Here is a 21,261-nt window from a genome sequence, read left to right as displayed (position 1 = left end):
GTCTAGAGGATCCTGAACAGAAGCTCAAGGTGATTGTCTCGTTTATCTAACATGCCTTGAAATGGGATTGTGAAGTGTTGCAAGTTGTAGTCTTTCTATTCTATTCTATTCTAGCATGCTGTAGTAGGCTAAATGTGTTAGTGAATACCATTTTATTATGTTGTTCTATTTACAGCACCTGGTGTAGGCCTGTTTGATGTGGATGAACTTGCAGATTTCATATATTCTCTGGTTTGCCGATCAGCGCCATCCTTATTCTAAAAATTACAAAATAAGTTCTAGACGTCATTGCGCTTATTGCGCTGCCCAGTATTTATGGTCCGAATTCTATAGGAATTCATAAGTTCTTAATTGCGAACAAAGTGGTGGACAAAGCGATGGACAAAGTGTATACTCAAGTAAATACTCAAGTAGGCCTATTCAAAAGTACAAATTACGAAGTGCATTTTCAGAAAGTTTCAGAAATATGTGCTTAGTTACTGGCCACCACTCCTTGATAATCTGCTAACAGCACACGTGCACACACACACACTCAGCTGATTGCACAGTTTAATATTTAGAGTTGATGGAGTGTTTGTGGTGAATAGGTGGTTGCCTAAGTGGAACACCCAACTGGTTCAAGCATGTTTTTGCACGTTGAAATGCCTCCAAAGTAGGTCAGTGCCCTGCTTAAGAGCGTTCAAAGTAAACGAAAAGGATCAGTTTAGACAAAAACACCTTGCGAGGCTGTCTGAATGTTAGTCATGGATGATAACGTTGTGAAGAAAATCTTTCTATATTTTGATAATATAGGCTAATACAGTGTAAACCTTTCATCGTTTTAAGAGGATATCTGAAATGCTGGTGACCCAAACATCTGGCCACTGTATCATGATTTGACAGTTTGTGATATAAGGTTTGTGATCAGACTTGTTGGCTACATAATGTTACATCATTTCATCGTTTAAAGAAAATCTAACAAAAAGATATTCAACATGTGGAGGCCTCTCGCAGTGTGAGCTGATTCAACAGGTAAGCACAATGACATGCCTTGACATGTATGTCTTGTCTTGTCTTGTCTTGTCTTGTCTTAATAATACTAATAATAACTCTCACTACTTCTCATTTCAAGCAGAAGGGCATTGATGGTCGAGGTAAGCTATGAGTCCTGTTTTGTATTGAATAGTGTATACATTAATCAAATCAGATGTTTTTTTTGTAATCTACTTTAATCACTACTGATTGATCAAGTTATTTTTTGCCGATGGTATAGCCTAATTATTGGATTATTTGTCCTGAACAGGAACAAGATGAATTTCTACCAAACTGTTTGGAGGTGTACAGTTATATTCCTCCTCAATTTCAAATGTGAGTTGTAGTTACAAGAAACATGGCCGTGTTTTACCTTGTTATTAGTATTACACAAGTGTTGTCTTGTATGTTGCCGCTAAATGTGCAGATGTTTTTATTTACTTTTTCAAGTAAACCCACACATTTTGGATGCCAATCGGCATGGAATAAAAAAATTGGTATGATACATCTTTATCGCATGACTCCATTGATGAATGTGAGTTTTGGACAAAAGCTGTACTATTAGGAGCAAACACACACACACACACACACACGCACGCACGCACGCACGCACGCGCGCACACACACACACAAACAGAAATGAAAAAAATGAAAACATAATCTCAGAGATAAAAGCCACAGATTATATACCTTAGATAAGGAGGGAAAGTGTTCTAAATACCGCAGATAAAACGATTGAAATGATTCCATTGTGGTTTTCTTTCTGCCTGCCTGAGAAGTGGGCTCCTGCTTTTACAGATCTGAGGCACTTACAATTAGTATTTGACATTTAGCCGATGCTCTTATCCAGATTGATTTACAAAGTGTGAGATTGGAGTAAATAGCATAAACCCTAGTCAACGCAGTCATGTAAATAGCCAAGAAAACAAGTAAGCACAAAGTAACTTAGGGTAAAGCATTTTATGTATAGATTTTGGGTATACTTTGTTGTTGCATGGTATAGTAGAATAAGGCAGATATTGAGCTATAAGGGGGTAGCGTGTGAACTATACCGAACCCACTCAACTCTCTCCAAACCCTGAAAAAGTGGTTGGAATTATATTGTGACTTCGAGTTGTGCGACTTCTAACTTCAACCTTAGCTGAACCCATGACATTTTGAGTATGATGCACAGTATCTCAGTCCACTGAGCCACATAAAGTTCCAGAATGTGAACATATACAGTATCTCTATTGTAGCAGGGATGCTCTGTTTGTGTCAAATACAATGTTGCTGGGCAAGTTTGATAATGTTATACCGTATGTAAATGCCTTAAAAAAATTATGGTTGTTTGAACGAAGGAATTGCATACAGATGTCACTGCTGCTCATCGCTCTGTTATGGACAGGCTCTCCTCTGCTCCTCGTTGGTTGTCAGCCCATACAGTATGTACGTACTGTATGCCAGGGGACTCTGACAGTGGAGCCAGCGCCACTTTTCCGCATGGGCACAAACCTGACAGTGTACTGCCATACCACATGTAAAAGTCGGTGGGTACTGTATACCATTATACAAATAAATGTACTGTATATCTCAAGAAAGTAAAACTTTATTATTTCTGTTGTCATATTCTAGTGTAGAAGAGGCTATAGAAACTAAGAGACCCTGCCTCATATTGTAGCCTACTGTAGTTGTATTGTCTGTTTGGTTTCGTATTGGTTTTGTGTCTGTGCTGTTTTCTTTGGTTGTGTTGCATGCTTAACACTATCAACAGATACAACAAGGGTTTAAAACTTGTTTTTTGTTTGCTCCCTTTTCTTTCAGTTCAGTTAGTTCAGTTAAGTTGTATCTGGAAGTGAAAAATCAATCAGGAGCTCGACAGGAGCCAGAGGAGATAGCTGCAACTGAGCGTAGCTGCACCACGGCAAGATTCAGATTGGTCAACGTCACCAGGCCGAAGTCTAGCCTGTTCTGCTATCGGGAGATGAACGGAAGACGAGACTTCATCTGTGGACTGGATCTCCAAAGTGGATGTATGTACAGAATATTTTCTAGAGCAGTGGTTCGGTGAGGCACACTGGTTTGCCGTGAGACAATTCCATAGGTGTGCCTTGGGACTTTGTGACAACCATACCTTATTATTGCAATGCACTATAAACTAGCCTACTATAAAAATTGCACCAAAACATTTTACAAGCTTGTGAGCTTGTTGATTGCTATCTTTGCTATTTTTGAACATTTGTGAAAGTATGAAATGGGGCTTAAGTGGTTAAACTTGTTATTTGTTATTATTAAATAAACACATTTACAGAGTGATAAGTGATAACAGGTGTGTTATCGAGGCTATTTTGCATGGATATGAATACAGGTGTGCTTTGAGATTTCGACTTGCCCTTTGGTGTGCCTTGGGCACAACAAGATTGAAACCCACTGTTCTAGAGATACTGGCAACGTTTCTGTCATTGCTTGATAAGCCATGTACTGTACTGTGATGTTGAATTGGCTGAACACAGTGTTATAATAATATATATTGTTATATTATTTGTCTGTTGTCTCTACTGTTGGAAGATGTACTGAAACTCTGATGTACTGAAGTCAAAATATATCCAATTATGTTTTGTTTTGCTGTGCCTCTACAGTGCCTCCTGACAAGCCTACAGAGATCAGTTGTCAGACATTACGGAATTCCAATTTGATTTACTGCTTCTGGACCAGGGGGCAGGAGACACACCTAATCACTACCTACAACATCTCCGTCACCAGGTACTGTTACATGTACTGCTTTAAGGCAAAAGTCTCTATACATTTTACGCAAATAAATTAATAAATGAAAAATAAAACATCAGAAACAACAAACGTTTTGTACCATAACATAACAAAACATTTTTAGAATAGATACTGTATGTGTTTGAATGTTATTGAATGTTATTGTCCTGTCTTCATTGACAAATACAGGTCTATATTGACACAATCTTTGTTCTATAATAAATATCTTGATTTGTATAGCACCTTTCATACATAAAATGCAGCCCAAAGTGCTTCACATTATGATAACAAATAGTAGAATGCCAGAATAAAAAATGAGGGCAAAATAATACAAAATCAATTCTAAAAGATACAGGTAACCATACAGGTAACCAGTGCAGTTACCTGTGTTATACAGTATATATATATATATATATATACCGTGTGTGTGTGCTTGTGTGAGTGTATTTATTTTTATTTTTTGTTATGTGTGTATATTTTTATATAAGTTTCAACAGAGAAAATGGGACCCAGATACATTACGATGGAGTGCAAAGCACAGATATTTTCTCTCTGCCAAAGACACTGTTTGATGAAAATGAGACGTACCAGTTGAATATCACTGCTGCCAATGCCTTGGGAACATCAAAGTCAGACCCCTTCATCCTCCGTGTGAGGGATGTGGGTAAGCTGTCTTTCACACAATGTTCTGTAGGTAGCGGTTTATCAGTCAGAAACAACTTCATTTCAAGAAGTACGTCATCCTGTGAGCTGTCCCTTTCAAGATGCTTATGCTACTCTACATGTTCTCACAGTTTGACTAGTCTGACCCAGTTAGCGGACATCTGTTTCGCTGTGTTTGTGAAACCTCTCTTTTATGCTGAATGATTTCACCACTGCCTCATCAGTTAGCCTCAGTTACCGTGGTGAACTTTAACTGAGTTTGCCGCTGTTGTAAGGACTATGTCTTTTAGGTTCAACAACAATAGGTTCAACAATCAAATGCTGTTAATGTTTGTGTTATGGTTGCCTTTCAAGGTGATAACCTTCTTTAATGCCACAATCCTTCTCACTTACTGAAGACCACTGTCAAGGGACTCATCTCACAAAGTCCCTGCTTTTTGTTCCCTTTTCCAGTGTTACCAGATGTACCAGAGATTAAGTCTGTGCAGATTGAGATCATGAATAATTCCATCACAGCTACGTTGCACTGGGAAAACTCCTCAGAGCATCTCATGCTCCACACCAGGCACAGGACAGTGCCTATGAATGGATCCTGGGTAAACGTCTACACAATTTCATTCAACTATGATATATTTTGGCACTTTTCCACTGCATGGTACAGACTGAACTCAACTCGGGAAAACATTGTACTGTATATAGTACCTGGTACTATACCTGGTACTTTTTTGGTTAAGGTTCCAAGTGAGATGAGGCAATACCAGAAGGTGACATGAAAACACTGCAGATTGGCTGATTAGTCAGAGAGAATCGTAGCATCATTGCATCATGACCAGTGTTGGGCATGTTACTTTCAATTAGTAGTAACTAATTAGTCACTATAGTTACTGCTCTCAAAAAGTAACTGAGTTACTTTACTAGTTTCTGTATTATAAAAGTAACTACGGTAGATACTAGTTACTTTCGCATAGTTTTTTTTTCAATAGACTATTAATTTATACATTTTTGTGTTGCTGCAGCACAAGACGACAACTGTCAAATGTAATCTATTGTAGCTCATTATGATGAAAACTTAGATGTAGATGTAGCAATCCTGTCTTCAACAACAACATCATACCTTGAAATCACCTTTTACTTCTGCCTGCTTATAGACTGGAGTAGACCGCTCAACATGCACGTGTCTCCATGTTAAAATAAATTTGGCGCAGGCAGGCTAGCTAAAAATGGTTTAAAAGGTTGTTTCAACCCAACGATTCATGTTTTCCAGATGGTCAGAACTACATACATCTGTGTAGTATATCTACTTTTACCTTTTTGATACGATACAGAAAAAGATCGAAGTTGAGGAGCCGCTTGCTCGCCATACGCCCTATCTGAACTACAACACAGTTAGGAGACCAAGTCCCACAGACGGAGCTAGTGTTAGAGTAGACATTGGATCATGATAAACCTTTCATGCTTCCACACAAGTTGCAATTCGCACTAAGATGACCAGCTCCATGGAGGGGGTAGGGCCTACTATCTACAGTGGAAAACAAAGTACATTGTAAACTAGAAAATGTGCTCCTCGGAGCACAAGTCTCCGCCAGCAGACTATAGCAATTATATTATCATAGCAATAACTAATGAGATACAGTAGAGTAGAATGCGAGAGCAGATTCATTAACTTCTAATTCTTGTGATCTGTATTGTTTCTTCTTACTCGTGTTATGTGCTTGTTGATGTTGTCTTTCATTATTTAAATACTCAGACCAGTTCCTTTTTTTCCTTTCGATGTTCTCTTCAGACTCTTCTACTTTTTCTTCCAGAGATTGTAGCAATCTTTGCTGTGTCATATTGTCAGCATTCATGGCTAGTCTTCGTCTTTTGTCATTTAGCGATTTTTTGTCTCTGATTAATTTCATTCTTTCTTTATGATTCTTAGCTCTGTTTAATTGAAGCAATGCTCTGTTTACATTGAAGCAATCTATCATATGGGAGTCGTCATAATTGACTGGTTTGTTCAAATACTTGTCTGTCTTCTTCATCTTCATTGTCTTGAACAGTTTCAGCAGTTGATTGGTGTGTTTGATCAGCTTTGGCCTTCTGCGCCTTTGTTTGACCAATGTTAGGTGTTCTCAGAGGGACACACACACGCACGGACGGGTGATTTGGACTAGAAGATACTGTTCCAATCAAGACTGATTGATCCTGTCTTACCTCGCTTCAAAAACGTAAACGGTTTTTTGAAGTGACACACCTATTTATAGAATTGTATTTCGTCATGCATTCCTCTAGCCAATCAAAGGCATTGGTGTCAACATATTAATACGTATTAAGATTTCGGTCTTGTTGTGGGATCAATTCAACTCTAGTCCTCTTCTGTGTTACTGTTGTAGATGAGTATGCTTTCTTAGCTTTGGCCTTCTGCGCCTTTGCTTGACCAATGTCAGGTGTTCTCAAAGGGACACACACACGCACAGACGGGTGATTTGGACTAGAAGATACTGTTCCAATCAAGACTGATTGATCCTGTCTTACCTCGCTTCAAAAACGTAAACGGCTTTTTGAAGTGACACACCTTTTTATTATAGGATTGTATTTCGTCATGCGTCCCTCTAGCCAATCAGAGACATTGATGTCAACATATTGACACGTATTAAGAGTTCGGCTTTGTTGTGGGATCATTTCAACTCTAGTCCTCTTCTACGTTACAATTGTAGATGAGTATGCTTTCTTAGCTTTGGCCTTCTGCGCCTTTGCTTGACCAATGTTAGGTGTTCTCAGAGGGAAACACACACGCACAGACGGGTGACTTGGACTTACTGAAGGTACTGTTCCAATCAAGTCTGATTGATCCTGTTTTACCTCACTTCAAAAAGTAGGGGCTTTTTGAAGTGACACACCTATTTATAGAATTTTATTTCGTCACGCGTCCCTCTAGCCAATCAGAGGTATTGGTGTCAACAAATTGACACGTGTCACGTGGAGCTTGCCCAATGTTAGCTTAGCTAACAATGTTTGCTCACACAAAGCGAAAACATATTCTCCACCTTCGGCGGAGACAATAAAGTGAGTACAGGCAGTGGAAAAGCGCCAAAAAGTGGCCATACATAAGTCAAGTCACAAACTTTTTTAGTTTGGGATGTCTCTTTGATTGATTGATTGATTGATTGATTGATTGATTGATTGATTGATTGATTGATTGATATATTGATCATGAAAATATATCTATCTCTACCACTGGTTTCCTGTCTCTCTCCTATCTAAGAAATAAAGTCTAGAAATGATGAGTAAAATCACTACAAATTCCAGTTTAGGCTTAAACAGGTAACATAGCCTACAGAGTGTTTCTGTTCTTTTGTGCAGGTACTGAGAGAACAAACTGAGCTCAGTAAGGGCCTGATCAGACTGAGGGGCTTGGTCCCGCTCACAGAATATGAATTCCAGATAAGAGTGTGTAAAGCTACACCAGAACTCATCCCTGCCCTGAGGCCCACCTCCACACCCAAGCCCAGCAAGAGGCCTCTCTGCAGCACATGGAGTCCTCCTGTTCGGGCGAATAGCACTGCAAAAGGCAAGCCTGATTTCTTTTTAATAATAACAACAATAATAATATATAGTATATGGAGCTAATACAGCAACAAAAAAGCAATAATAACATTTATTTGAATGCGTGTTTAGGTCCCTTACATGTCTGGAGGATTTCAGGTGACAAGGAGACAAACATGCTTCGGGAAGTGACTATTTTGTGGAAGGTATTATGCATGACTATGACTAAAACTTCACACGTTATAGGTGTTTCTACATTTGATGAGTCAATCCTCCTTCGTTAACCAGCACACGTCTACGTTATAACCTAGTTTTAGTAGGACACTCAAATTAGCGCTCCCAGCATGTTTTCTCATGTGATGTTCTCTAGAATGATTCATATCTATAGACACAGATATTGGCCTACTGTGTAGACTGATTATGCCTTTATCTGAATAAAACTGACTTAAACCAATCACGTCACCCATTCTCAACCTATCTTAGTTGGTCCTCACTAATGTTCATTAATACAGTATGGTAACATTTTTGGTCGGATCGGCGGTTCTAGACAGCCGCCTATCCGAACGACTCGGCCGTGGGCACAGCACTCCATCGTGTTCTCGTCGATGCGTGTGAACAATTTGAAGTCGGTTGGTTGTATTCTTTAGATACGTGAACTACAGACATACATATGCACATTATGTAGTTTTTGTTCGTTTATTGTAAGATAGGGTTGAAAATGGGTGAAGTGCTCCTTTTGATGAATGAGTTCTATTTCAGTGGTGGGCTGTAAAGTGAAATATTTTACCCAGGCCCTGTCTCCAGAGGACTACAGTGGAGAGGTCCAACGCTACGACATCTTCCTGGATAACCGTCAGAGACGCCCCATAAGATCCTGTCCTGCTAACGCGACCCACTGTTCGGTTCCGGTGTCCCACGAGGTTCAGACACTGAGTGTCAGTGCTGTGACCTTGTATGGGGAATCTCCACCTGCTGCTGTGCACCTCAGATGCTCAGGTACAGTAAGATTATACTGTAGCGTAGGCAGAAGAAAATATCATTATACTGTAGCCTGAAAACATATCTCTAACCACATGAACCCTGTAGCATCCCTATTCTGGGGGCGAACATCCGGCAAAAATATCTGTAAACTCACATGTTTTCTATGCTTGTAGGTCAGGAGGAGATTTCGTGTGTAGGGAAATACTAGCAGACCTAGTATAGAGCCCTGGCGAACTCCGGTCAACTAAGTATGTACTGTAGTAGGGTTTAAGTGGTTTAAAAAAGTTACCACACATTCCGCTCTCCCTCCGAAACAGATGCCCAGTGGCGTGCGTCACTATAATCTAATATCCTAGGCAGCCTAGGATAGGCTTGACCAAGGTCCCTGATTCCTCCTCAGGTGTGAAAATGAGCAAAAAGTGGGATATTGTATGGGTGCGGTGCAGAATACGGTTCCTGCCCACCAACCCGGAGACTAGGGGTTCAAATCCTCTGCGGTACATCTGGCTTGGGCCAGGCATCCATACGAACACAATTGATGAGTTTTTGCTGCACTACTAGCAACTCCTACAGGTTGGTCAGGGCATCTGTTCAGTTGGGAGCTGAACTGGGGAAAATGACGGATACCTCCAGTAGGGGTCAGCAGCGACAAGGGACTACAGTGCAAGGGGACTCAGGAATTGACATACCTCAATTGAGAGAAAAGGGGCAAAAATATAAATGTAATGACGATTCAATTTCAATGAATCGTGGCTTAAACTTGTAGAACTCGTCAAGTATCAGATTTTTACTCCTGTTGACACTTTCGACAGCTCAACAGACCAGTCAGAGTGCTCTGCTTGGACTCTAGTTCCAGGCATTCTCCTTTGCAAGAAAGCTTGGGAACAAGCTTATAAATCTATCCTCGTCATCTCGATTCATATATCCTTAGCTGTTAATCCTTCCTTATTCTTAGACTACTTCCTCCTTACCTGATCTTCTAGGTTTGCTCTAACATTTTCTTAGCATTATGACTCTGACCTTGAACTACATTTACTTATTTAATTGCAATGATGGTGATCTAGTAATTGGAGCTTTGTCTACTGTTGTACTTGTTATTTATTTCTTGAGGCTATGTTTTGTGTTGTTTTTCTTTTGGTGCATAATTGTGTAGGTGTTTCTGGACCTGCTCTGACAGAGCTGGCTCCTGCAGGAAATGGCAGTGCCATGGTCGTCACCTGGTCACTGCTTGGGGCTGAACTCCAGTCTGGCTCCGGGGGTGAACTGCTGGGCCATGTGGTGGAATGGAGAAGTGGAGCTGAAGAGCTATGCTGGCAAAGAGTTTCCAAGGATGTTGTCACTACACTTATCACAAGTAAAGACACCATTCAAGCTGATAACTGGATGTTTCCCCTCATCTGTTGTGGCTTAGATGCTATTCATAACCATGAAACGAGATCAAATAGTGTCCTCTTGTGTGAGGTATAACATATGTTTGGTGTTTATTATTGGAATTTGATTGATTGATTGATTGATTGATGGAATACTTTATTAACAGTTTGCAAAAAAGCACAGAAAGTACAGTTCTATACAAAAGGATGCTAAAAGGACTAAACCCAAGAAAGCACTATGGCTTGTTTCCATTGGGGTCCTGTGTATTCAATTCATCGAAACATTTAATGACAGACAAATATACAATACTATGCAAAAACATCATTTAAACGAGTAGTAATCAAAAAGAAAAATATGTACAGTAAACAGTTCGGGGGGAGGGGGCATTTCTGGTAATAGGCTTGGACTTTTTACAGAATTGCAGCCTTGTAAGTGCTCTTTTAGAGCAGTTTTGAAAGAGAGTAAGGATTCACACTTTTTTATGACTGTTGGTAGGGCATTTTGGTGGCATAGCAGAACAAATTTAACCCCTTGTTTGAGACAAATCTGGGTTGAACGTGATTTGTGGGGCTCCCTCTGGTGTTGTGTTTGTGGACGTCTTTGATGTTTTTGAAGTAGTTTGACAGGTACATGGGTGTCTTTGTGGTGTAGTGTATCTTGTAGACCAGGCCCATTGCAAGCTGCTGTACCCTGTCCTGTAGCCTGAGCCATCCCACCCTAGCAAAATGAGCAGGGGTTAGATGAGTTGTGGGTGTGAGGCCAAGCAGTAGCCTGACCAGTTTGTTTTGCGATGTCTGGAGCCTTGTTTTTAAGTACTTTGTGGTGGAATTACTGAGAAGTCCAGGTTAATCATTGTACAACCAAAACCAAAATTCATAAAACGTCAAAACATGAAAAAGACCACCTTGGAGAGTATTTTTGATTAATACTGTTTTCCCCTATACTGTCTCAGGTCTGACTGCAGGTGTGAGATATAATGTGTCTTTGTATGCTGTGACCACCAGTGGCGTAAGTGATCCATCAACTGGCATGGTCTATTCCAAAGAAGAGAGTAAGGCTCACAACTCAGCTGTTCATATCAACCGTTTTTATTTTCTCCTTACTGTAGTGTGCAAACATGCCTTGTGCACCACCTGATGTTTACACTTAGCTCTTGATTGATTTTACACAATTTAAATGTATCTAAAGCAGGAAACACCAAGAAACTGTTACATGCTGTTAAGTACCGAGGATACATGAGCCAATCTTTTGATATTAGTACTTTATTACTTTTTCACCCTGAGTAACAAACATACAAATAAATACACAACAACATCAACAAACAACAACCACATTAACCATAGAAAAAGAAAAAAAATACAACAAACAACAAACACAAACAATGAGACAAATAATTACAGTGCACAGAAGCATACAGCAGTCCTACATGAGCCAATCTAACAACACTCTACTCCTGTGTTTCAGGACCACGGTCTGGTCCTGTGGTGTCAGTCCTGGTCCATGAGGCCAGACAGATTCTAATCCAGTGGGAGGAGCTGGCTGTAGACCAGCTGAGAGGCTTCCTAGTTAACTATAGTATCTACCTCAGGAGCCCAGACACCAACCACACAGAACAGCACCAGAGTGAGCATCTCTACTGCAGTAGTCTCTCTCTCTCTCTCTCTGTGTGTGTGTGTGTGTGTGTGTGTGTGTGTGTGTGTGTGTGTGTGTGTGTGTGTGTGTGTGTGTGTGTGTGTGTGTGTGTGTGTGTGTGTGTGTGTGTGTGTGTGCGTGCGTGCGTGCGTGCGTGCGTGCGTGCGTGCGTGCGTGCGTGCGTGCGTGCGTGCGTGCGTGCGTGCGTGCGTGCGTGCGTGCGTGCGTGCGTGCGTGCGTGCGTGCGTGCGTGCGTGCGTCCTTCATAAAAAGCCTTACGCACAAAATACATATGAGCGTGGGAACTTACTTTGTGGTGTATAGTATGCATACGTTGTCTACGCTCCACACTTACATAATGGAACATCATTTTTACTTTGATACTCTCTCCACCCACAAACCCACAGAGCATCAGCAGGGTTTTTTCAGATCTTGGTTCCAGTAATCCAGTGAAATGTGATAGACATTCATCTTTTCTGATGAATGGTTATTCTCTATAGAATCCCATAGGCTCATTCTATGTTTCTTAGCAGATAAATGTAACCTATAGCCTACCTTGAGATAATAAACTAGGTTTATAAGTGCTGTAACTGACCTATCTTTTCCCTTTTTTTAATAATTAAGTCAAAAGTGATGGCTCAAATAAGAGTAAGAAACAAAAATCCAAATACACTGTAGTGAGCTTAAAGAGATATAGGCCTATTTATGTTCTCAGGTCTTCAGTTTATCGTTTCTATTCTAGAACTTAGGTTGACCACAAACAGGAAGTTTAGTGCATTTGAAACCATGTGCCTGCATGCACACATGCACCCTAAAGCTGTTACTAACCAGCATATTTCACTCACCCATTCCAGGAACTTCAGTAGCTGCACAAACGGCCTGAGAGATTGTATTTGTCATGTGTTGTGGTGCAACAACTTGTGTATCATTTGGATGCCATCATCCTGTTTAAATTAATGTCCCAAATAGATAATACAGCTTTTGCTAAACATTGCAGTCACAATAATAAGAATATCGTTGCTGTCAGATGGAAACCTTATTATGTCTAAAACTGTTTAAAGAAATTGCAAAAATTGCCGATCTACAAGCTCAAAATGTGTCCCAATGTGATTTTTTTTTAGCATGTAGATTGGCTAATTTTGGTAATCTTTTGTGACACTGTAGTATGAATAAATAGAGCATTAATTTACGAGAAAACTTAAAATATGGAGACAAGCAACAATATATTTTTCTTCAGTAAATAAAGACAATTAAGAAATGCTGAAAGGTTTATTCCTGTACTATATCAGAGTTTGATTAAATCTAGTGGACTTTGCTCCAGATGCCCTTTGGAACACTTTAACATGTGTTTAGAAAAGAAAAGCAGTGTTTAACAACAAGGGTGCTGTAGTCATATTTTGTTTTAGATTTATATAACTCTGCTAACAACTTGCTTTCTCTCCAGAGACCGTATCTGGCTCTGAACCCAGGCAGAGATGGCTTGACTGTCCAGAAGGGGCTCTGGATCTCTTTATGTCTGCATCCACCTCAGCAGGCGAGGGGCCTCCAGGGAACGTGATCTCCTTGCAACCTGTAGACCCTGAAGGTCAGTCATTCGTTAATATGTTATGGGTAATTCATACTTTGTCGCATGACCAATTTGCTTGACAAAAAAATGACATTATTTCCCAATTGGGGGGTAAAAGTGTGAAAATATAAGTAAAGATAAGCATTCGGTTCCATTCACCTCACATCAGCATTTTGAAATTGAAGTATTTGGTTTATCTGTTATAAATGATGTTACAGCCTATAGTTCCAGTGGACACAACAGAGAAGGCAAAACAGAAATCTGATTAGTGATTGATTTGTTTCTTTATCTCCTGGTACCCTCTAGTTGGCTGGTGGCTGGCTGGTTTTGTTGTCACTGGAGCCCTCTTCATGATGCTTGTTGCCAACCTAATGTGCTGGAGTTGTCTGAGGAACAGGTAATAGTTGGATATGCTCAACCTGTTGTAGAATGTTGCAATCTTGTTTTGATCACAGTTGCATTTGAGGCCAGAATGACTGCCGGTGTGGTTTTAGCACCTGTTTCACATGCTATGCCATTGCACGACATGCTATGCCATTGCACAACGGTTAGCAGAAAGAGAAGAAAAGCTGCAAAACCTAAAACATACATACAAGTGTCCTCAATCTAGTTTACAGGTGGCTTTATATTCAGGGATACTTTAAAATTGCGTTATGAATTGTGAGATTTGCATATTTACTGCAATAAGAACACATTTCAAGCTCCTTCCCACAGTCTTCTTCACTTTAACAATACATCACTTTTATTGTGAACGTTTTGGTGCAAGGACCTTCCTCCAACTCTTAACTGTGATTCTTATAATGACTTTGTGATGTCTGTGGAAGAACATGAATTATTGCATTTCCCTCAAAACACAAAATATGCACATGATAATTTGAAGATGCACCAATGTCAAATGTAACTTCCTTCTCATACAGGGTCAAAAAGATGTGTATATCCATGGGACCTGCCTGGCTAGTTGAAAACTTACCAAAACTGGGAAACAGTAATGCCATCAAACTACTTAAGGTAAAAAAAAATGGAATAATGACACAATTCTCATTCTGCACAGCACCAATAAAATACCAAAAGCAACCGCAACAACGTCATACTGCATCAAAGATATCTGAAGTAAAATATATCATAGTTGCCATTTTTGCTGTTCACTGTTGTATGGATGAGAACCTGAATTTAGCTGAAAACAGTACACTCAAACTATTCAGTTCTGAAGCTGGAGCCTGGAAGTTGAATCACTTGTTGCTGTCTATTCCTTGCTGCTTTCACTTTGACATCTTGCAACATCTGACAACAACTACTTGGTTTTGATATCAATAACTTCAACAAGTGCTTTTGATAGATATTGCTGCATAGAATTTGACCTATATTCTTAGTCTCACAATCAATTGTTTTCTGGAAACTGGATTATTAACTGTCCACTTGCAATGACTCATTCCGGGCTGAAATGTTTTTTGTTTGTTTTGTTAAGAAGTAGGCAGTGCAGCCCATTTTATTCATTGGAATAGATGGCAGGAAAGCTGAGAGGGAGACAGTGTAGTAGGGTAAACACAAGAGGAACTCTCAGACAAGCACCTCAACCACAACTTCATCAACAGCCGCCACCCTGACCTTATTAGCTCTGACATGCATGTTCTCTTGATCTCCAGCAGGAGGAACCGAACACTGAGCCATTCTGGTTGGCGTTCACCGACAGTGACCCTGTCGTGTCCCCCATTGAGGAGGTCTCCCAGGGAGAACAAGAGGAGCAGTACCCCATTGTTCACACACTGGGGCTCCGCTGTGGTTCAGGACATGCTGCAGTGGATGGCACATTACAAGAGACAAGAGATGATGGGAATATGCCCTCTGAGGGGCTGCTGGTACACGTGGACATGGGCTATAAACCCCAAATAATCACCTCAGATCTACAGGACATCAGACGAGACGAGGGGAACAAGGAAGACAAAGAATTGAGCGGGGTTACAGCAGCCTATGAGCAGGGAGAGGGGTGCCCAGAACTCCCTGGGGGATTACTGGGAGGCCGGCTCTCCGGTGTTGAGGCAGATTTATCTCTGGGACTTACTCTTGACCTTATGGGTGGCTGTTTAGGCCCCAACACTCCCCGGATATCAAGTCTCCTCTTTAGAGAGGACAGGCTTGGGAAGAGCGAAGCGGAGATGGACACTGTGTGTCTGGATATACAAGAGAGTGAGACGTTGCTTGATGAGACACAAAGCTGTCTGTCTGAGAGTATGACGGAAACAACACTGACTGATGGTTATTTCCCTCAGCTAGCTACTGTCAGCAGCACCCAGTGCATAGAGGGGTGATGCATGGCAAAGTGTTGATTTAACTAAAGAGTGTAAAAATGGATCTGTAAGGGTTAAATTGACGCTGGATTTTGCTGCAATGATTGGAAACTGGGAAATGAACATTCTGCACTACTAAGCAAAGGACTTTCAAAAGCATTATCTTAAAAACATGGAATGGGCTGACATATTATGTTATATTGGCCCCCAAGTGTAAACTCACTCCTTAGTTGAACTAAGGATAAATAAACAAGAAGTGTTAAATAATGTACAGTGTTGTGATTAGCACATCATAATTGTATAGAATGTATGACAATTCTCTATTAATTGTGCAATTTTGTTCATTTCTTTTTTTGTGGGTTCCCTCCTAGTGATTGCAAATAGCTACAGTAATCTATTCGTTGGTCTTCTCTATTATGTAGACCTAACTCCAAGTACTGTTAAGTTGATTTATCGACTTCCTGAGCAAGGGGTCTCACCCCCACCCCCAATATGACAACAGTCCTTAAGTTATGAATCAACTCATAGCAGGTGCATTTCCTGAAACTGGCCTGGGTGCTCTACCATGGAAATATGAACGCTGCAAGGCACCACAAAATAAAAGTGTTTATATTTTTTATTCTGACTTTTGTCTGCTGCCATCACAAGTGTTTTCTTATGGCATTGGTGGTACCTTGCAGTTCTCAAGTTAACTCTGTTAACACTGACACAACTTGTCATATCTTGTTCTGCTATGTTTTAAAAAAAAACGTATTTTATGACCTCTCCATTTTCTGGTGTTTGAATTCAGCCACTATGTCAAACTGTGTTTTTTTGTGTTTTTGGGGACATACTGCTGAAGGGTTTTCTTCCTGACTGATACAAACTCACAATTACATGTCAATATATCATATTTTGTTGAAATGTTTTGTTTGTGAGACATAACAATGCAGTGCAGTCCTGCTATAGTCTTCAGTTGTAAAAGTCACTAAAGCTTAGGGGAAGTCCCTGTGCTAGACTGATAGCCTGTGGGCTTTGGGTTGTGTGTCATGATGAAAGAATTCAAGATGGCCTAATAGTCCATATACTATCTATTCTACATACTGAAATTAATACATTTTGTGTTGGTTGTGGCCCTGGTTGTGGCCCATTCACAGGCGTAAGGTTCTCAAACTCATCAATGGTGTAAAGTAACTAAGTACATTTACTCAAGTACTGTACCTTAGTACAATTGAGGTATTTTTTACTTAATTTTTTACTAGTATATCCATTTTCAGTACTTTTACTTATACTCCACTACATCTCAGAGGCAAATATTGTACTTTTACTCCACTACAATTATTATTTGAAAAATGTAGTAACTAGTTACTTTGTAGTTTGATTATTATTACAAAACATACATTAACCACTTCAGCCCTATATACATTTCAGCCATTTGAAAATAGCCAATCTGCAAGCTTGTAGATTGGCTATTTTCAAAAGATTTTTATACATTTGAAAACTTGTGTAAAATGGGACATTCTGCATAATGAGTACTTTCTACTTTTGGTACTTTAAGTACATTTTGATACCAATACCTTTGTACTTTTAATAAAGCACATTTTTAATACAGGACTTTAATTTGTAACAGAGTATTTCTGCATTGTGTAATTGCCTTGGTACTTTTACTTAAGTACAAAATGTGAGTACTTCTTCCACCACTGGGTGTGTGTGGCCATTTGTGGAACTATGAAAAGTTTGTCAGATCATAATATAGAGGGTTTGACCACGCATGTGCAGTCAGACAGTCAGTCAGACAGACAGACAGACAGACAGACGCGGACCTTATCACTACCAGACGCACCCTGGATGCTCTGCTCTATATATCATTCAGGATGATGATGGGTCGTCTGATCGGTAAGCATATAATTCACTGATCAGCAACTATAATAACTCTGATCGTCATCTTTTTAAGTAGGCTATAGGCTACACATTGTGATCACGTTATATTGGTCAGTCGTCATGTAATACTACGATAGATTTAGGCTAAGAAAAGACGGATAATAGATGCGATCATAACTTTTACGCAGTGGTGGAAGAAGTAGCTACTCGATCCAGCAAAGTAGAATTACTCTGTTACAAGTAGCTAAAAGTCTAGCCATGGTTTCAGGGCTACTAAAAGTCCAGGATTCTAAATGTATTTGAGTAAAAGTAGAAAAGTATTGGTATCAAAATGTACTTAAAGTACCAAAAGTAAAAGTACTCATATGCACACGGTCCCATTTCACAATTGTTTTCAATGCATAAAAGTGTATAAAAACTCCTTTGAAAATAGCGGATCTACAAGCTCACAATTGTCACATATTGCGAGGCATTGTGAGCTCTGATATTTTGAAATGGTCGAAATGTATAGGGTTGAAGCCGAAGCGTTTAATGTATGTTATTGTTTTGTAATAATAATCAAAATCTACAAAGTAATTAGTAACTAAAGTTTTCAAATAATTATAGTGGAGTAAAAGTACAATATTTGCCTTTGAGAGTAGAGTAAATGTACTGAAAATTGGAAATACTCCAGTAAAGTAAAAGAAATACCTCAAAATTACTTTTTGAGTTATCAATTAATTAGTACTTCAGCAAATGTATAGCCTACTTTATATCCACTGACTTTTATGCATAGGCTAAGTTAGAATTTCGAGTTTAATTTGATGGGATAATAATACCATATTAACATTGGACTGGATATTAATTAAATTATTTTTTGCCTAAACATGGATATTGATTATGCATTTGTTTATTGTCTTTCAAGAAACATGAAATTGTTTGCAGCTGCTGCTATGTGAGAAACACATAGCAATAAGCCGGTGTAACGGACGATGACTCATGGCTACAACACCCTACACATGGGCCATCATCACCATCATCACTGTACTGGCTGTACAGTCTTGCCAAGGTAGGTTGTTGACTCCCTGTAGCCCAGTGGTTCTCAACCAGTGGTCCCCAGCTAAAAGATGGATAGTTGGTAACCAAATGGACCTTTATAGATGTTTAACTCTTGAGAGCTTAAAATGAAACCAAATGGACCCTTACGGGTCCATTTGGTTTCATTTTATGCTCTCAAGAGTTAACTTATTGTTAAACATCTGCATTACTTAATTAAAGAATTGTTATTTTGATCGTTTGCCTGTTATCTCTCCTATGGAACCAACATCAATACAGCATGGAATTGTGGACAAAATCTTATCCAACGACAACCAAATGATTCTAAGTCTTGGGTCTGAGAGTCTAAATGTCATCAAATGGTGGTCCGTGGCTCAAATGCCGGATAAATAATGGTCCTTGATATGAAAAGGGTTGAAAACCACTAGCCTGGCGTGGCCAGACTATATCACTGCTTTTTTACAGTGGCAGATTCGTCTGGTCCCAGAAAACAACTGCTGTAGCCTAATAAGTTGTTGACTCCATGTAGCCTAATACAGTGGGGGTCCCCACATGATTTGAGGGGGGGGGGCAATTTTAGGACTTTAAAGGTAGGGTAAGTGATTTTCTTTGGTCAAAATAAGTGTTAAATAGTAGCTCTATATTCTAATGATAGTACTCATTGCTATATTGTTTGTTCAGTAACAGGAGTCTCCATGTCTCTCCAGCTCTTTATTAAACAGAAAATGCATTTTCAGGACAGGATACCAATTTTATCCATTCAGGATAGAGAACTCAGTCAGGATAAAGATTAAACAAGTGAATTTGGAAGTGATGACACAAAGATATGAGCTGAACAAATTGGAACTGGAACACTATAAACATGAAGCTGATAAATGGGCTCTCTCTGCTGATTGGCTGAAATGTTGTCACCTACCTGAAAATGTATTTTCTGTTTATTAAAGAGTTGGAGAGAAGGGGAGACCCCTGTTACTGAACAAACACTCTATAGCAATGATTACTATCAGAATATAGTGCTTTAACCTTTTAATACAAAACTTTTAGTTTTAACCAAAAAATATCTGCCTTTAAGACCTTTTTAATACCTAAAAAAGAAATGAACTGAAAAAAGACCATTACTGCATCAAAAGTAATCAACAAACTATACTATAAAAACTGGTCAAACATTGGCCTAATTGTCAAATGATATAAGAAAGAGGCAAACATTTTGAAAATAGCCGGTCTACAAGCGTTGCGAGCTTGTAGATCTGCTATTTTCAGAATATTATATATCTGTGGAACCGAGTTAAACAAAATGTAATGCCTCTACTTCTACAATTCCAAGTGCTTGTCAGGTGGGGGTCCCCAGTTCAAATATGATTATTTTTGGGGGTTGCACAGTTCAAATATGATTAATTTGGGGGGGCCCCCGGTTCAAATATGATTTTTTGGGGGGTCCGCAGTTCAAATATGATTATTTTGGGGGGTCCCCAGTTCAAATATGATTATTTTGGGGGTCACAGCCTAAAAAGAGAGAACCACTGGCCTAATAGGCTATAGTTTACAGTGAAGTGAATGGCATTGGATTTGAGAGCTCCCATGAGAGCTGATCTGAGCTGATATGGCTGTGTGATCCTTTGGCAAATGTTCAATTGACAATTCTCTGTGATGAATCTGATGATATGGACTTAAACATTGGCACAATGTTCATATGCATCCAATTATACAATATACACAAAACTGAATGATCATTGCAAAGTGTTAAGTTTGAAGTGAAATGATGTTGCTGTGAGCTGTGTATGCTGTTCACCTGCTTTATACTCGTAACTGTGTCTGTTGACAGTAATGTGCATTATGATATTCAGTAAATAAATAAATACAAATTGTGAATGCCTTAGATAGAACTAAATAATTGCATCTTGTCACCAATGCAATGCATGTTGTAATTGTAGCCTGTCCAACTCTCACATGTCAAATGGTAGCGCAAAATCCTGTGAGAATTATTAGACCTCTCAACGGCATGATTGTGAAGTGCATGATTGTGAACACTTGTATTCTTACTTTTTACAGGTGAAAAGTCATGCACCATATGGTCCAGTGTGAAGAATGTGGGAAATGTGGTGCAACGAGGCTCCAATTTGACGGTGTACTGCACCTTTACCTGCCGGGGGGGCACGTGCAAGAAATCCATGAGAGAGAACTTATTCGAAGTTCGGCACAAAGATCTAAATTCATCCACCCTATATCTCAATGTGAAGAACATAACACTGAGTCGATCAACCTACAGCTGTCGCTGTAACAACTGCCGGCCACATGATCCCTGTGGAATAGACATCGTTACAGCATGTAAGTAGCCTATTGTATCTCTAAATCAGGGTTTAACCAGTGGGTAGGCACTCAAACGTGGGTTGCAATATGTTCTTCAGGCTCACACAGGCAAAGAACAACTTCAACAGATGAAGATGGTGTTACTTACTGTAGTTCAAGTATTGGGCCCATAGCTACAGTACATGGTCAATGCAGTGGAGAACCACTGGTTTAATAGAACGTGCTGTCAGACTCATCCCTCCACTGGCTTTGTTTACATTGTGATTTACTGGATCG

General features: G+C 39.7%; 2 protein-coding genes across 8 annotated transcripts in view; both read left to right on the top strand.

Annotated features, from left to right (window-relative positions):
* The first annotated feature begins 723 nt into the window (after nt 1-723).
* On the top strand, nt 724-17,370 carry il23r (interleukin 23 receptor). Of its 7 annotated transcripts, none has more exons than XM_080431668.1 (18): nt 724-895; nt 1,115-1,133; nt 1,283-1,347; nt 2,399-2,540; nt 2,815-3,023; nt 3,630-3,753; nt 4,245-4,420; nt 4,873-5,015; nt 7,765-7,972; nt 8,080-8,153; nt 8,739-8,943; nt 10,082-10,282; nt 11,252-11,350; nt 11,764-11,922; nt 13,376-13,516; nt 13,805-13,895; nt 14,416-14,506; nt 15,142-17,370. In XM_080431668.1, the coding sequence occupies exons 3-18, from the start codon at nt 1,290-1,292 to the stop codon at nt 15,802-15,804; spliced, it is 2,784 nt and encodes a 927-aa protein (XP_080287794.1). In that variant the 5' UTR covers nt 724-895; nt 1,115-1,133; nt 1,283-1,289; the 3' UTR covers nt 15,805-17,370. The 7 variants fall into 7 exon arrangements, with proteins under 7 accessions (XP_080287794.1, XP_080287790.1, XP_080287793.1 ...); XM_080431664.1 differs by having other exon boundaries at nt 2,352-2,540; XM_080431667.1 differs by having other exon boundaries at nt 724-1,011.
* A 184-nt stretch (nt 17,371-17,554) lies between these two features.
* The window catches only part of il12rb2 (interleukin 12 receptor, beta 2a), a 16,101-nt gene continuing 12,394 nt past the window's right edge, over nt 17,555-21,261 (top strand). Inside the window, exons 1-3 of the mRNA XM_080431304.1 lie at nt 17,555-17,658; nt 18,548-18,691; nt 20,728-21,003. Of these exons, the coding sequence (XP_080287430.1) occupies nt 18,622-18,691; nt 20,728-21,003 (346 nt within the window). The 5' untranslated portion in view covers nt 17,555-17,658; nt 18,548-18,621. The remainder of the gene's footprint in view (nt 17,659-18,547; nt 18,692-20,727; nt 21,004-21,261) is intronic.

This window comes from Gymnoscopelus braueri (assembly GCF_963280865.1).
Source record: "Gymnoscopelus braueri genome assembly, chromosome: 6".
NCBI classification, from domain to species: Eukaryota; Metazoa; Chordata; class Actinopteri; order Myctophiformes; family Myctophidae; genus Gymnoscopelus; species Gymnoscopelus braueri.
The sequence above is the reverse complement of the archived record's forward strand: the minus strand, read 5'-3'. Positions and strand labels throughout refer to the sequence as shown.

Excerpts from the sequence above, each read along its gene's own strand:
- il23r (XM_080431664.1), top strand. Across the intron at positions 4,421-4,872 it reads CCTCCGTGTGAGGGATGTGG|TGTTACCAGATGTACCAGAG; the intron begins GTAAGCTGTCTT and ends TCCCTTTTCCAG. Across the intron at positions 14,507-15,141 it reads ATGCCATCAAACTACTTAAG|CAGGAGGAACCGAACACTGA; the intron begins GTAAAAAAAAAT and ends CTTGATCTCCAG.